General features: G+C 40.2%; 1 protein-coding gene across 3 annotated transcripts in view; it reads right to left on the reverse strand.

Annotated features, from left to right (window-relative positions):
• sorl1 (sortilin-related receptor, L(DLR class) A repeats containing) overlaps positions 1-15,959 on the reverse strand; it is a 168,999-nt gene that overhangs the window by 60,012 nt on the left and 93,028 nt on the right. For all 3 annotated transcript variants that reach the window (XM_069894711.1, XM_069894709.1, XM_069894712.1), the window contains exons 21-25: positions 8,221-8,359; positions 5,971-6,141; positions 4,721-4,834; positions 3,598-3,720; positions 1,812-1,931 (exon numbers count right to left, since the gene is read on the reverse strand). In XM_069894711.1, coding sequence (XP_069750812.1) covers positions 1,812-1,931; positions 3,598-3,720; positions 4,721-4,834; positions 5,971-6,141; positions 8,221-8,359 — 667 coding nt within the window. The remainder of the gene's footprint in view (positions 1-1,811; positions 1,932-3,597; positions 3,721-4,720; positions 4,835-5,970; positions 6,142-8,220; positions 8,360-15,959) is intronic.

The following is a 15,959-nucleotide window of genomic DNA, read 5'->3' on the forward strand; positions in this document are numbered from 1 at the left end:
AGTATTACCTCCCTCTACTCCACGGGAAGTGACCTAAGCCACTAAGTGACTAATGACTTTGGAAGGAGAATACCACCCTTCCCAAACAGAACACTATTAAAATACAGTAAATAAAACAATTCAAGTATGATAAGTTTCTTCCAAATCTCTGTGAACTTGATAATCATCAATATCAATTTCAGCTGATTTACACTGTTCCACTTTTTGCACTCCATTCTTCTTCCCTTCTTGAACTGGTTGCGAATGCTAAGAAAAACCTTGTTGACTTCTTTGCTGTTTATTATCTGGCAAAGAATTAGCAAATACCAGATCTTCAGCTTCATCACTAAAAAAAATTGGGTTTGATACTCTCCATAGAAAACTTTTAACACTGCTGGATATCTGAAGGCAAACTCTTCTTCCACAAAACTGCTTTAGCCAGATTAAGCTCTTTCCAGCATTTGATAATGACTTGACTGCAAAAAAAAAACTCTACTATTCTTAAACACCAAAGGACCCTGATGTTTTCTCGCATTCTGAACTGCTAAACACAGAATTGTTTCTTTATCTTGATAATGCACACATCTAATTAAAATAGAGCGTTAAGTTGGCCAGGAAGAGGTTTTTTTACTAAGTGTTCGATGAGCTCTATCTAATTCCAGTCCATTCGGAAAATATTCCTTTCTCAAAACATCAGGAATCCATTTCTGAAAAAACTGTACTGGGTCCAAATCTTCAAAATCTGGGAGTCCAACAATTTTAACATTATTTCTACGGCTCTGGTTCTCCAAAATGTCAATTTTCTTTAATAACTCATTTCTTTGAATTTCCCAACCAGTAAAAGAATCCTCCATCATATTCATTTTTTCTTTACATTGTTCAACTTTGTCATGACAATCATAAAGTCCTTCTTCAATCTTCTTTACTTTATCCACCACTCTTGCAGATTTTGCCACCTCAGTTTTCATAGTTGAAATTTCTTCTTTTACACTAATAAATTGATGTTTCATTGATAAAAAGCTTTGGGTCATTTGTTTAGACGTAGCCTCAATCTGTTTAAAGATCCTCCTGACTGCTTAGAAGTAGGCCCACCTTGATACATTACTGTATCTTCCTCTTCTTCAGTAGGTAAAGAGATAGCTTCCTCTTCAAATCCTCCAGTGATGTCTCCTTCTTCCTCCTCTGTAGATCGAGATGACAACTCCATCTGCCCCTGAGTTCTGGGACCCTCTCTTGACGATCCAGGGTTGCTGGATCCAGAGAGGTCAGCCCTCCCCTCCACCCCCCGGAGGGGTGGAATACACTGTGTAGCGTGCATGTGCAGAGTCCCGCGCATGCACGTTTGATCCTCCTGGTAGGGAAGAGGACATCTTCGGGTTCCGGTGCCATCTTGCCCAGTGCTCCAGGGCCAGAGTCAACTGTACTCTATGCAGATGCTGTCGCTGGGGATGCACCAAGGCCAAAATCGAGTCCCCAGGCTCTGATTCAAAGGTAGGCCTCACCTCTTCCAAGCTTGCTTGTTGTCTCTGAGTCATTTTTTTCACTCTGTGTTCTCGTTTTCCTCATTTTAAGTGTCAATAATTTTAATAGCATTTCTTATAAATTTTTACATACTTTTTACAGTCAAAAAAAGTTATTTAATGTTGGATTTTTAACAATTCTGTGACCTACATGGGTTTTTCCCAGTTTCCTTCCACCATCCAAGTATACAGTATTGATAAGTTAATTGGATGTAATTGGGTGGGACGGGTATCAATGACTGCAATGTGCTGCATCATTTTAAAAAAATTAAATACAAGCAAGTTCACAACAATAAATATGTAGATACTTACTTGTGCAGTTCACTTCATCTGACCAATCTCGGCAGTCATTGTCCCCATCACATTTCCAAGAAATGCGAATACACAAGCCATTATTACAAGTGAACTCATCATTCTTACAACTGTTCAATACTGTAGGGGTTTTAAGGAGAAAAAAAAAATCAATTATATACACAGATTCATTCAACATATCTGGGTCATGTTATAATTTGACATTTTAAAATCATTTAACAATCTGAATAGAAGAGCAGCAATGTAAACTTTTGTAATTCTTTAGCTACATACTAATTTAAGCCAAGAAGCTGATTGTGGGTAATGAAAAGGTAAGGGACAACATTGCTGCACCAGAGATTAGATGCCTTAAACATAAAAAGGAAATTCTTGCAGTTTACAGATCGCCACTTGGAGGTTGAATCCAATAAATAAATGTAAAAGAATATTTTTGCAATAGAACATATTACAATTCAGAACCTATTTTGACATTTCTCATTTTGACATGAAGACCAAATACCAAAGGGCCTCCTTTTGTTACCAAGAATCAACTGTTTCTCACAAAGTTAATATGCAAAAAAAAAATTGTTACTAATGATCAAGAACTAGGTTAGGAAATTTCTCAACAAAAATCTTCATGAAAGTTGATACATTAACTATCATACCTGGGGAAGGATCAAAGCCCCTTTTCCACTGGTACCTTGTCCCAGGAATTAATGGGGAATTAACTGGCTAAGGGCCCAGTGGAAAAGGAAAACAATCAGCACGCCAACAACAATTGATGCAAATCTCGCTGGGAGTTAATGGCCTCTACCCCTACTCACATCCCTGGCATCAGCTGACGCCGGCATGCTGATTGAGCCAGTGGAAAAAGGACAACTTCCATCCATTCCATTCAAAGGTAGACTCTCTGATCCCCAGGGATGAATTGTGTTCAGTGGAAAAGCAGTCAGTGACCTGGTTTAAGGTGGCCCAGTGGAAACAGCACAAATGACTTCCTATCCCGAGACACTACACGGTCAATTAACTGGGATGCCAGTAGAAAAAGGGGTAATAATTAACCTCCAACTGTTTGAATTCAAATTTCTTTTCTTCTTTAAAACAGATTAAATTACATTGGAGAGGATACAATTTTGATTTAATGATATACTGAGTTGAAATACAAAAGATGGCCCAGTCAACTGGACTCATGCCAAAATCCCTCCATAAAACTTGACCAAACTCACCACAAACGTATGGAAGATCTGGAATCACAGAAAAGTACCCTAATAGGCCATGCAGGAAACAATTTCAGTTGATGCAATTAATCAGATAGAAGTTGCTGCATGCCCTCTGCTGGAGACAGGTTTTAAAAAAACAAGGAATGTCCAACAAAATGTGAAACAATGGGCACATATTGCAAGGAAATACCAAGATTTCCCCATACAAAAACCAGCAAGTTTGGGATTGGTATTTCAACACAGGTGCCCACAGAAACAATCATAAGCCGATGGCAACTGTTCAGCCACAATTGAGGTCTGTGGTCCAACACAGGCCTCCTCATGGGCCACAATGAAGCAAGAATTCCCTGCTTTCATGCTCATAAGTCTGTATTAGGTTAGATCTGATGAAAGGATTTTTACTTTACTAATTTCAATTTAAAAAAGAACAATTGCAAGGTTTGCAAGCTTGTTAGTTAAGATTTTTAAAAGACTTTCTAGGCAATTTCAACTTTCCCCCTCCATGGAATTTTCAACCATTTCTGATTTGGCAGAATCACTGACAAGCATTATTCAGAAAGTGTGGATCAAGGTTTGGGATAACTTACTGCATTTCTCCTCATCACTATTGTCCCCACAGTCATCTTCCTGATCACACATATACGCTGCTGGAATGCACATCCCTGAAGATCGACACTTAAACTGAGAATTGGGGTCACAAACACCAGTGGCTGTGAAATAGATAAAAGGTCCTCATGTTTACTAACCCATGCATTGCACATCACAAGACTAAAAATTTGGAGTCTTCCACCAACAGGAGGGCAAAATGCACAGAATTATAAAACAGTAAATAAACAAGGTAACATCTTTCACAAGCAACACCAGTATCGTAAAAATATTAGATGAAAAGGGTTAACAATAAATAGGCGAGAGATTATGCTGCAACCCAATGTCTCAATTGAGCTGTGGGAACAATTTGTTAGGTAGCATTATGTGGGAGAAAATTACATTAAATATATCAGGTAACAAATTCAGATAAAAGTAAAAACAATGCTGGAGAAACTCAGCAAAGACAAAGATACAGAACAAACATTTCAGGCTTGAGCCCTTCATCAATGTATGGAAATATGTTGGCAGGCGCCCGAATAAAATGGTGGGGGGGGGGGAAGGGACACAATCCCAAAGGCAGTTAATGGAGGGAGGAGGGATGGCTCTGTAATTGAGAGGGAATGGGGTGGAGAGTTAAGGGAAAGAAGAGAAGGGGAGAGGGAGAATGGAGAATACATTAGCAGAAATCAGAGGTCAATGTTAATGCCATCTATTTGGAGAGTGCCAAAACGAAAAATCAAGTGTTGTTCTTCCAATTTATGGGTGGTCTTGGTGGGATAGTACATGACGCCATGGACATTCACATGAATGGGACGCAGATTTGAAATGGTTGGCCACTGGGAGATTCCGGACACTGATGCAGAAGGAGCAAAGGTGCTCAGCGAAGCGGTCTCCCAGTCTGCGCCCAGTCTCTCTGATGGAGAGAAGGCCATACTCCGACGGTATGAACAAGGGGAGTGTTGCTTCACTTGAAGGGACTGTTTGAGGCCCTGAATGGTGGTGAGCGAGGAGGTGTGGGTGCAAGTGTGGCTCTTCTTATGCCATAGGGCAAGGTGCCGGGGTGGGAAAGGATGAGTGGAGGAAAGAGCCACAGAGGGAGCAGTCCCTATATATAGTACTTACGGCAATTCTTTTCATCACTGTAGTCGCCACAGTCATCATCATTATCACACTTCCAAATGCTGCTGATACACTTCCCATTGGAGCATCCGTACTGGTTCGGCAAGCAATTATGTTCTATGATGCAATAAAAATGAACCTAAAAGCGTCTTTGAATCAAAGCCAAGTTGAAATGTCGTGGGGGAGGGGATGGATGGTGGAAGGTCATTTCAAATAGGCTCTAATTTCAGAAGGTATTGACAAATAAATACTTGGACTTGAACACCCTTGCATATAATGTGATAAAAGAAGTCCATTACAAGCATGGCCTCTACCATCCATTCATATAGAGCCATTAACAAACAAAATCATTCTGGAGGATTAATCATGCACAGCAATGAGAAAATCAGACAGTATTGGGGAAAATCAGTGGAAACTTGGTTAAAAAAAAAGTTTCAAGGAACATCTTAAAAGGTTAAAAATAAAAGAGGCAAAAAGATTGGGATCTGAGCACAGCTTGAGGAAACGGCACTGAAGGCACAGCTTTTGGAGAGCCAAATTAAAATCGAGGATGAAGTGGTGGCCAGAATTTGATGAACATATGGATGATTACTGAGACAAAGAGGTTTGAGGCAGTGAATTCTGAAAACAGTCATTCTTAAATGTATAACTTCAAAATAGTCATGGGAAAAAAAAAAATCAGATTATTCCTCATGGGAGTGGGCAAACAACAGCAGGAAAGCAGAGGGCAGCTGGAAACAAGGTAGTAAGAGTTCCAAGTCAGTACCGCACAAGAGTGAGGAAAAGGCAACTTTAATAATGAAGGATATTAAAGTTTGATCAGGGATAAAAAGGGAAGTGTGTGACAGGTATAGGAAATAAGTAAGGAGCAAGTCACTTTATAGCGGATACAGGAGAAAAGAAATTAAGAGGGCATTAAGGGAAAACAGCAAATAGGATAAGTTTATTTGTCACATTATACCTGGCACAATCAGAAGGGAACCTACAAGCAGTTTACCAGGGGGGGTTAACTCTAACATTCATACAGCTGTATAAAATAGAACAAGAGCACATTTACAGAGCAGAGTGACAGGAAATCTCTAAAATGTGGTGCATGTTTCTGCCTCTACCACCTCCTAATCTTTGTGCGATAAATGTATCCCTCAGGTCCCTTTAAAACACTTCCTTCACGCTTGTACCTATATCCATTGGGGTTTTTTTTTTTTAAAAAACATCCTCCCATGTGATTGCTGGCTACAGGTAAAGGCACTCACCTTGTCGCACACAGGTAGTATTCTTGAGAAAATAGCCATGTGGGCATTCACAACCAACATCCCCAGATGGCAAAACCAAGCTCTTCACTCCATCGGGACAGGCACATTTTTTTCCATTAGGTTTAGGAAGACAAAGTAAACTGCAGGTCTTGTGTACACACGAATTGCTGCCTTTAAAATGAATTAGAAATGTCAGGAAAAATGATAATAAAACAATTTGAGGGTGTAAATCTAGACATCACAGAATGATTTTGCTTTTCAGCTGTGAACGATGTGCACACATTTGTCTTTCCTATTTCAATGTGGTCTCCAATTCCAATGTTGTAGCATTGTAATACAAATTACTTTACGAGTTACTCATGACCATTAGGTGTAAAAGTGATAAAAATTGAATTTTCTCTAATTCGTGGTGGTCATTAGCTAGAATTTCAACACCTCCAGAAATTAGAACATTAAATATAAATGTATACATTCACCCTTTTATGAAGGAGAGTGTGACAATCTTCAGTGGACTCTTTTGTGGTTATTCATCTCATAACCAAGGTGTCATAACATCCAAACACTGACATTTCTTTCCTCAACTTCTGTCAAACAGTCATCCTTTCTGGTCAAACTTTCAGTGACTTTTCTTCTTCTTTGGCTTGGTTCTAATTTTTTTCCTGATAATGCTTCTGCGCAGTACCTTAACATGGAAAAGTACAGTGCAGGAACAAGACCCTTCAGCCCACGATGTCGGTGTCTACCATGATGCCAATTTCAACTTATCCTATCCGCCTGCACATGTTCTATATCCCTCCATTCCCTGCCTGTCTAAATGTCCGTTAAACATTGTTGCCGCGACTGCTTCGACCGCTTCCCCTGGCAGCACATTCCAGATACATATGGTGTTAAAAAAAAAGTGCTTGTAAATTTCTTTAAAACATTCCCCTCTCACCATAAAATCTAGTATTTGACAATTTCATCTTGGCGAGAAAAAGACTACCTCCTCTATCACTACCTCTCATTATTTTTATAATGTGTATCTTGAGACCATTATTTTCTTACATACAAGTCACTATGCAAGTACTAGTGACTAATTATTAAATGCTTGATAAATTCCTTGTCATGGATTGAGTCGATGCTATTACAGCTGTTTTGAACTGCTTGAAAAGTGTCATGAAGAACAGGAACATTAAATCTGCAGATGCTGGAATCTTGAGCAAATAAAGTATTGCTGGAGGAACTCAGCAGGTTAGACGGCATTCATGGTCGGTCAAATGTTTCAAAACAAAAAACTGAATGACCATTTTAGCTCATGCATGCTGAGTTCCTTCAACAACTCTGGTGAAAATTGTTGTGTCCTGCAACTAATTCTGCTAACAAAGAAGCAGAGTAATCTGCATGCTTGGAGATTCCTTTTTTTTTGTTAAAAAGTTCCTCACCCTTAGGGTGACACGATTGGCGTAGCAGTTAGCACAACGCCTTTACAGTGCCAGAAATTGGGACTCGGGTTCGAATCCCATACTGTCTGTCCCAGGGGCTCTGGATTCTTCCCACTATTCAAAAATATACCAGGGGTGTAGGTCAATCAGGTGTCATTGGGCAATTGTGCAGCACAGGCTCCTGAGACAAAAGAGCTTGTTACCATGTTGTATGCTGAATTTAAAATTTTTAAATTAATCCCCATCCCCAATTAGCTGGGATCAGGAACTTGGATATCTCCTAATCCCCCCACCAATGATTTTCCTCAGCCTCACAAATCTAACCTTGCTTGACAAAACTAGATGGTCCAATAATAATTTACTCTCTCTGCTACAATTTACCTCAACATCTCATCTACATCTTTTTTGATGCTTTTTTGAAACTGGCCCCCTAAACTCACATTCTGCCTTAAGTAAGCCCTATGCCATAAATATTCTGTGATTAGTAAGGGATTGCTTAAGGTGGTCTGAGAACCACTGCTCTTGACTCAATTGTTACTGAAATATTTTGCTTGAGAAAAATTGTCATTTGGAGTTATGAAAACATGCTTTCAGATATTTCCTTCCCACTCACATATCACCTTAAGCAATCCCTTAATATTCACAGAGCACTTATGGCATAGGGATTGCTTCAAGTGGAATGTGAGTTTAGAGGGGCAGTTTCAAAACCACTGAGATAAAAGATAATTTGGCATTGAACATATTTTGCAGGCAAACAAACAGGCAGAGAATTCTGATTATATGAACAGAGTGAAAAGACTACATCCAGAAACTTATTGAAAGGCATTACCTTTGGTCTTGCCCTTATAGAACACTTTCATATCCATTACTCCAGTCAAACCTGTAACCAGGGTTTCCATGCCTGAGCCATCATGCTTGTAGGCTCTGAAGATGCTCAACTGTGTCCAGTCATCCCAGTAGATTTGATCCTAAAATAAAGGGAACATATATCCATGAATAAATATTGAGAGCATGCTATTCATCAAATACATCTATGACAAAGGCATCCCACTGGCTGTACAAAAAAAATCCTGGAACACTTGTACAGCAAAGATACACATATCAAGATGCTTTTAATTGACAACAGTTTGGTAATCAAAAACATCAATCCCTCAAAACTGATCAGCAAACTTCAAGATCTAATCCTCAGTGCTCCACTGTGGAACTAGGTTGGATTTGCCCACCACTAATCAGTGTGGATTGGCAAGAACATTTCCCCTACAATCTCCATCAGCAATGGAGCACCACACAACTGCGTACTTTACACCTATGACTGCATGGCTCAGTACTACACGGCACCATTTACAAATTCGCTGATGATAATGCAGAAGTGGGCTGAAAGAAAAGGGGCAGAGCCAGCAGACAGGAGGGAGATTGAAAACTTGGCTAAATGGTGTACTAACAATCTCTCACTCAATGTCACCAAAATCAAGGAGCTTCCTATAGACTTTAGGAAGGGAAAACCAAAGGTGTGCAATCCAGAGATCATTGAGGGTATCAGAAGTGGAGAGGGTGAGGAAATTTAAATTCTTGGAAGTCACTATCTTGCAGGATCTTTCCTGGACCCAACATTCTAATGCCATCCTGAAGAAAGCACGTCAGCACCTCTAATTCCTCAAACGTTTGCAGAGGGTAGGACATTGAAAACCTTGACAAACTTCTACAGATGTGTAGTGCAAAGTATGCTGGCTGGCTGCATCACTGTCTGGTACAGGGGCACCAATACATCTGAACGGAAAGCCTGCAAAAGGTAGCAAACACAGCCCAGTACATCACAGTCAAAACTCTTCCCACCATCAAGAAAATCTATATGGAACGCTGCCATTGGAGAGCAGCAGCAGCAATTATCAAAGTTCCACACCACCCAGGACATGCTCCGTTCTCACTGCTACCATCAGAAAAAAGGTATTGTGCCACAAGACCTGTACCACCAGGTTCAGGAACAGTTTCTCCCCCTCCACCATCAGACTCCTGAACAAGAGACTCAGACTCATTAATAGATTCTTACATTGCACATTAATTACGACTGAATATTTATTTCTACAGTATTTGGAGTTTTTTTAAACATTTCTTTCTTTGTTTACATTTCTCTCTTTTTATATATGTATGTTATACTTCCAATAAGTAGAAATTCTACCCACCCCAAAAAGAATCTCAGGGTTGTATGTGATTACGTGCATGTACTTGGACAATGAATCTGAACTTGAACTGAACATCTAGATTGTGAACTCAAATGCTAGTTTTAAGCATGATCCTGCAACCTTCTACTCAACTGATAATTATCCAAAGCTAGTAAACTTATACTCAATTGGAAATGATATGCGTTCTCACAAGGACGCAGAGAGCTGCAACAAAATATGGTGCAGTTTTAAATCTCAGCATTCAGAACAAATGAAGTTGCCGTTATCAACAGCCAGCTGATATTGCTTGAATGAATTCAAGTGCTGCAGTGGAAATGCAACCAAAGCTAATAATCTGTCCACTATTGTTACAATCTCTTCGATTGGATACATGAGATCCTATAACATTCTTCAAAGAAGAGAGAAGGCTTTGTGACCCAGTCTGCCTTCCTATTCCAACTAAGAACAAAACAAAATTAATAGCTATTTATTATTTGCTGTTTCTGGCAAGTTGCTACACAGCATCAAATGCCAAATTTGGATACAAAGCAATAACGACCAGTCTATAAAAGATAGTACCGTAGACAAAATATTTGGACTCAGCAACATATGAAAGATTCTGCACAAACACAAGGCATTCTTCAAAGAGCCTCGGTAGATTATTCAAATGTAAAATCAAATTTGAATCCAAACAACTATTTCTCTAGATGCAGAAAAGGCATTCGATCGATTAGAATAGTGTTTCTTATTCGAAACAATGGAAACAATTGGAGGAGGTAGAAAAATTATAAATTGGATTAAAATACTCTTTGTCATAAGCCAGAAGCTAAAATTATAACTCATAACCAAACATCATCTATTTTCCCCTTAAGTAGATAGAGTGGACAGGGGTGTCCCCTTTCATCAGCATTATTCATCCTAGCTCAAGATCCTCTGGCGGAGATTATAAGGGATCCGGATATTAACCATATAACCATATACAGCACAGAACAGGCCAGTTTGGCCCTATTAGTCCATACCGGAATAAATCCCCACCCTCCTAGTCCCACTGACCAGCACCTGGTCCATACCCCTCCAATCCTCTCCCCTCCATGTAATTATCCAGTCTTTCCTTAAATGTAAATAACGTCCTTGCTTCAACCACCTCTGCCGGAAGCTTATTCCACATCCCAACCACCCTTTGCGTCAAGAAATTTCCCCTCATGTTTCCCTTATAATCTTCCCCCTGTGATCTCAAACCATGGCCTCTGGTTTGAATATCCCCCACTCTTAATTGAAAAAGCCTATCCACGTTGACTCTCTCTGTCCCTTTTAAAATCTTGAACACCTCCATCAAATCCCCCCTCAATCTTCTACACTCCAGAGAAAAAAGCCCCAGGCTGCTCAACCTTTCTTTGTAACTCAAACCCTGACATCCTGTCAACATTCTCGTGAACCTTCTCTGCACTCTCTCTATTTGGTTTAAATCCTTCCTATAATTCGGTGACCAAAACTGCACACAGTATTCCAAACTTGGCCTCACCAATGCTTTGTAAAATTTCATCATAACATCCCAATTCTTGAATTCAATACTCCGATTTATGAAGGCCAACATTCCAAATGCCTTCTTCACCACTCTATCTACCTGAGTATCAACTTTGAGGGCACTATTTACCATAACTCCTAAATCCCTTTGTTGCTCTGCATTCCTCAGTTGTCTACCATTCAATGTATATGACCTATTTAGATTTGCCTTTCCAAAATGCAACACTTCACACTTATCCATATTAAATTCCATCAGCCATTTCTCTGCCCACTCCTATAGCTTTCCTATATCTCTTTTTAAGCTATGGTAATCTTCCTCACTGTCCACAATACCAACAATCTTTGTATCATCTGCAAACTTACTTATCCAATTTACCACCCCTTCTTCCAGATCGTTAATATATATAACAAACAATAGTGGACCCAGGACCGATCCCTGAGGAACTCCACTAGTCACCGGCCTCCAATTTGACAAACAATTTTCTACCAGTACTCTCTGACACCTCCCATCCAACCATTGCTGAATCCATTTCACTTCCTCCTTATTTATACCTAATGCTCCCATCTTTTTTCCTAACCTCCTGTGAGGAACTTTGTCAAAAGCTTTACTAAAGTCTAAATAGACAACATCCACAGCCTTCCCTTCATCAATCTTTTTTGTAACCCCCTCGAAAAACTCTATAAGGTTTGTTAAGCATGATCTACCCCTGACAAAACCATGCTGACTACTTCCTATCAATCCCTGTTCTTCCAAATATTTGTAAATGCCATCCCTCAGAACACTTTCCATCAACTTATCCACCTCAGACGTCAGACTCACAGGTCTATAATTTCCTGGCTTACATTTGGACCCTTTCAAATGTAAGCCAGGAAAGTTCAAAGTTGGACAAGAAGAACATAAAATTAGTTTATTTGCTGATGATGTGCTATTATATATTTCTGACCCAGGTGAATCATTAAGAAGATTACAAACTATATTAGAAAAACATGGAAGAATATCAGGATATAAAATAAATATGGATAAAAGTGAGATAATATCATTGCAGAACTTTGATTATGAAAGATCCAAAAAGGTAGTAGATTTAAATGGAATTAAATACTTAGGAATATTGACAGATAATAATTTACAAAAGTTAAATAAGCTTAATTATACTCCTCTACTAGAAAAAAAGATCTATAGAAATGGAAAGATCAGCCGACTATATCAATGGGAAGAGTGGATTGTATAAAAATGAAGGTATTGCCAAGACAGTATCTTTTTCAATCATTGCCTACTGTACTAATTTTTTTTTAATTATTACATAATTGCATAAAACAATTCCTATGGAATAACAAAGTACCAAGAATTGCACTGAAAAAGTTAACATGGGACTATAAATTGGGAGGACTTAGACTTCTGGATTTTATGAAGTATTATCAACACGAGCAAGATTTTTATCATCTTTCTTTGAAGGAAACAGTTCCCCCTCGTGGATTCGAATGGGACTGAATTCAATAAAAGAGGAGACAATGAAGGACTTTATTTATAAGTGGAATGTTAAGTCAACAACAAAAAAGTAAAAATGTGTTACTGCCTATGAATCTGGATAACAAAATATTGAATTCAAGATATGACAAAGGAATAAGATATATTGAAGATTGTTATATGGAAGGATCTCTTACATCTTTTGAACAATTAAGAAATAAGTATGGAGTAGCTACTGGGACATTCTTTTCCTTCCCTAGTTAAGATTGTTCTTAAGGGAAAGATTGGCCTCACCTGAAATAAATGAGATAGAACAAACAATTTGGCTGGGGAACACACCTAAATTTATAACTAAGATGAAAATGAAAGTGCAAACTCAGGTTTACAGAGATCAGAGAAATGGGAGTCGGATTTAGGATTTGCTACAAATAGAAAGATGCAATATCATTTTCTACACCATTTATACCTCACATCACAGAAATTACCCAAATCAAAATCAGAAATATCGGAGATGTGTTTTAGATGTGGAAGAGAAATAGAAACGTTTGTACATCCTACGTGGTCATTTGTGAAGATGAGACCTTTCTGGCAGAATATTATTGAAATACTAACAGGGATATCCGGGGTGGCCTTTGTGGATGACCTGGAGCTTATCTTTTGGGCAACTTTATTGAAATAAGTAACAAACTAACTAAGTTCCAAATTTCATTTGTTAAAATATTTTAAGCTGTGGCTGAGAATGTGTTCCGATTACTTGGAAATCTGACTCCCCTCCTTAGATAGCATGATGGAGGGGAGACCTATGGAGTATACCTATGGAGAAAAATCACGTACAATCTAAATAACAAATATTATGTATTTATAAAAATATAGCAACCATTTTTGGACTATATAGGTGCCCAAATATAAATAAAAAGGTGCTAATATGTGATCTCCCCAATGAAGACTTTCATTTTTTAAACCCAACTGTTAAACCCTGATGGTGTACAGATTTATACTGTGAAGGGGGGTGGGGCGGGGGAGGGGTTGTTGTGTTTTGACTTACATCTTTTTCTTACAAGATGTTAATATGTATATTAATGGAAAAAAAACAAAAGTAAAATATTCCAAAAAAAGTGCCCCCCCCCCCTTGCCATGTTATGCAAAGTAAATATAAATAAAGTAGCTGAGGTTTTTGCTTCTTTCTGTTGTTCAAACAAGAGACAAAACCATAAAAGAGAGGAGCAAATTTAGGCCGCTCAGTATATCAAGTCTGGTCAGCCATTCAACACATGGCTGATGATGTCTTCCTTTCAACCTCATTCAACTGCCTTCTCCCCATAACCATTGACACCCTTACTAATCAAGAACCTATCACCCTTTTTAAATACACAATAACTTGGCCTCCACAGCCGTTTGTGGCAATAAATTTCACAGAACCACCACTCTCTGGCTGAAGAAACTTCTCCTTATCACTGTTCTAAATGGATGTCTTTTTATTCAGAGGCCAGTGCCCACTGGTCCAAGAATGTCCCACTACTGAAAGCATCTCCTCCACGCCCACTCTAACCAGTCCTATTAACATTCATTATTCTTCGCAACGTACATTGATTCGCCAACATGAGATCCCATCCGCGCATCCGCAGCCATTACATCCGTTGTTTTGTGAGGAGCAGCACGTGTTTTTGAGACGGGAGCAAAAAAGCGCTGAATCAGTAGGGGTTGCAGTAGAGCAACCCCAAAAAAGCCCTAAATTAGTGGGCCTACAGGAACAGAGCCCTGAGGGAGATCACAGGAGTGCGATCCACAAAATGGAATCAATCACCTGAACGAGTTCTTCGGAGGAGGGGAGCGGTAAAAATTCCGGGACTGCCGGTGGGAGGTTCCCAGGTCCCGATGTAGCCCTCTGGAGGTGGAGGTGTACCGGAAAAAGTCCAGGAAAACTGGCGGGAGGATCCCGGGTCCCAATAAGCCTCCAAGAAGAGCCCCCTTAGTGCTTCGTTAGCGCCAAAAATCCAGCGGGCCTGCTGGGGTGCAGTGTCCCAGCTAAGGAGCAGCAAGGCCGATGTACCTCTTTTGGGGGTGGGAACAGGCGGCAGTGGCCTACCTTCATTGAAGGTAGGGCCTGAGGCTGGCTGCACTAACCTAGCTTCGATGAATTTGGGGTTTGCAAACGATAGTAGCGACGCTGATCTAACTTCGCTGGGGGTGAGATCATGCAACAGAGCTCTACCTTCGCTGAAGATGGGGTCCAAGTCTGGCTGCACCGACACGGCTACGTGGAAGCCGGGGCCGCAAAAAGCAAGCAGTGATACCATTATGCCGTTGCATGAGATGATTGGACCTTGGTACAATGAATGGCAGCGAGGGAGAGTACCCCTCACAAGAGCAGGTAGGACCTGAGGCAAACATAACATGTTGTGTAGCGAAGACGTCCACTTAACGGGCGAGAATAATCATAAAAGGCCTGAAGAAGGGCGTGGTCTCTGCACGACGGGCACCTACTCAATCGGGGCCCAAGAGTAAGGGCTGCCAGAGAGCAGAGGCCTCGACCAGTGACAAAATTGTAAATTGTCTAGACAAATTGGAAGAACTGGTGAAGACCATGGTGAGCAGGTTTCCTATGCCATCTGAGCAGGGGGAGGACATTAATGATTATACATGGGAAGATGATGAAGGGCTGGTAATGGAGGCTGAGTCACCCAAATCCTCATACAATGCTCAGGCCAGTCAGGAGGAGAATATACCAGCTATTGCTGTGAAGTTTGCAGCACTGAAGCATATTGGCCAGGCACTAGAGGATGACAGAGTGGGGTCTATAACATATATGATGCCGAATGCTTTTCAGGAGACAGTACTAGAAGAATCCATCTAGAACCCCTGCCCTGTTAACTGCCCTCTGTTGGAGGTGTCCAAGGTAAAAACCCCGCAATATGGGACAATTTGAAGGTCTCCACAAGGACAAAAGACATGAAATTGCAAAAGACTACAGGGGTCACTGGTTAAAGATATCACTGCATTCACATAAACGCTCTCGCATGATTTATCAGAGACCCAACAAGATGCCCAAGGGCTGTTATCCCATGCAAACTATAAACTGAATGCCTTCAGGAAGGAGCTGATCAAGCCCAACCTAAATGTAAGATATGCTCATTTGTGCAGACCATCTAACCCTGTAACGAAATTGCTATTTGGTGATGATCTAAGCAAACAGGTGAAAGATTAGAATGAGCAGCAGAAGGCAGCAGCTGGCATGGTTAGAGGTTTGAGAGCACAGGCAAGAGAAACTGTTATGCTTCACGCCTATCGCAGGTATGCAGGGGAATTTGAGGGGGTTATCCGAGGCGGTTTCCCGCTCCAAGCGGCTACAACCAGCGGGTCTTTATTAGGTCAATGCCCTCCATGGAGACAGCGGCAGCAGAATTTTCCTGTTCAAAGTGC

This window comes from Narcine bancroftii, chromosome 8 (genome assembly GCF_036971445.1).
Source record: "Narcine bancroftii isolate sNarBan1 chromosome 8, sNarBan1.hap1, whole genome shotgun sequence".
NCBI lineage: Eukaryota > Metazoa > Chordata > Chondrichthyes > Torpediniformes > Narcinidae > Narcine > Narcine bancroftii.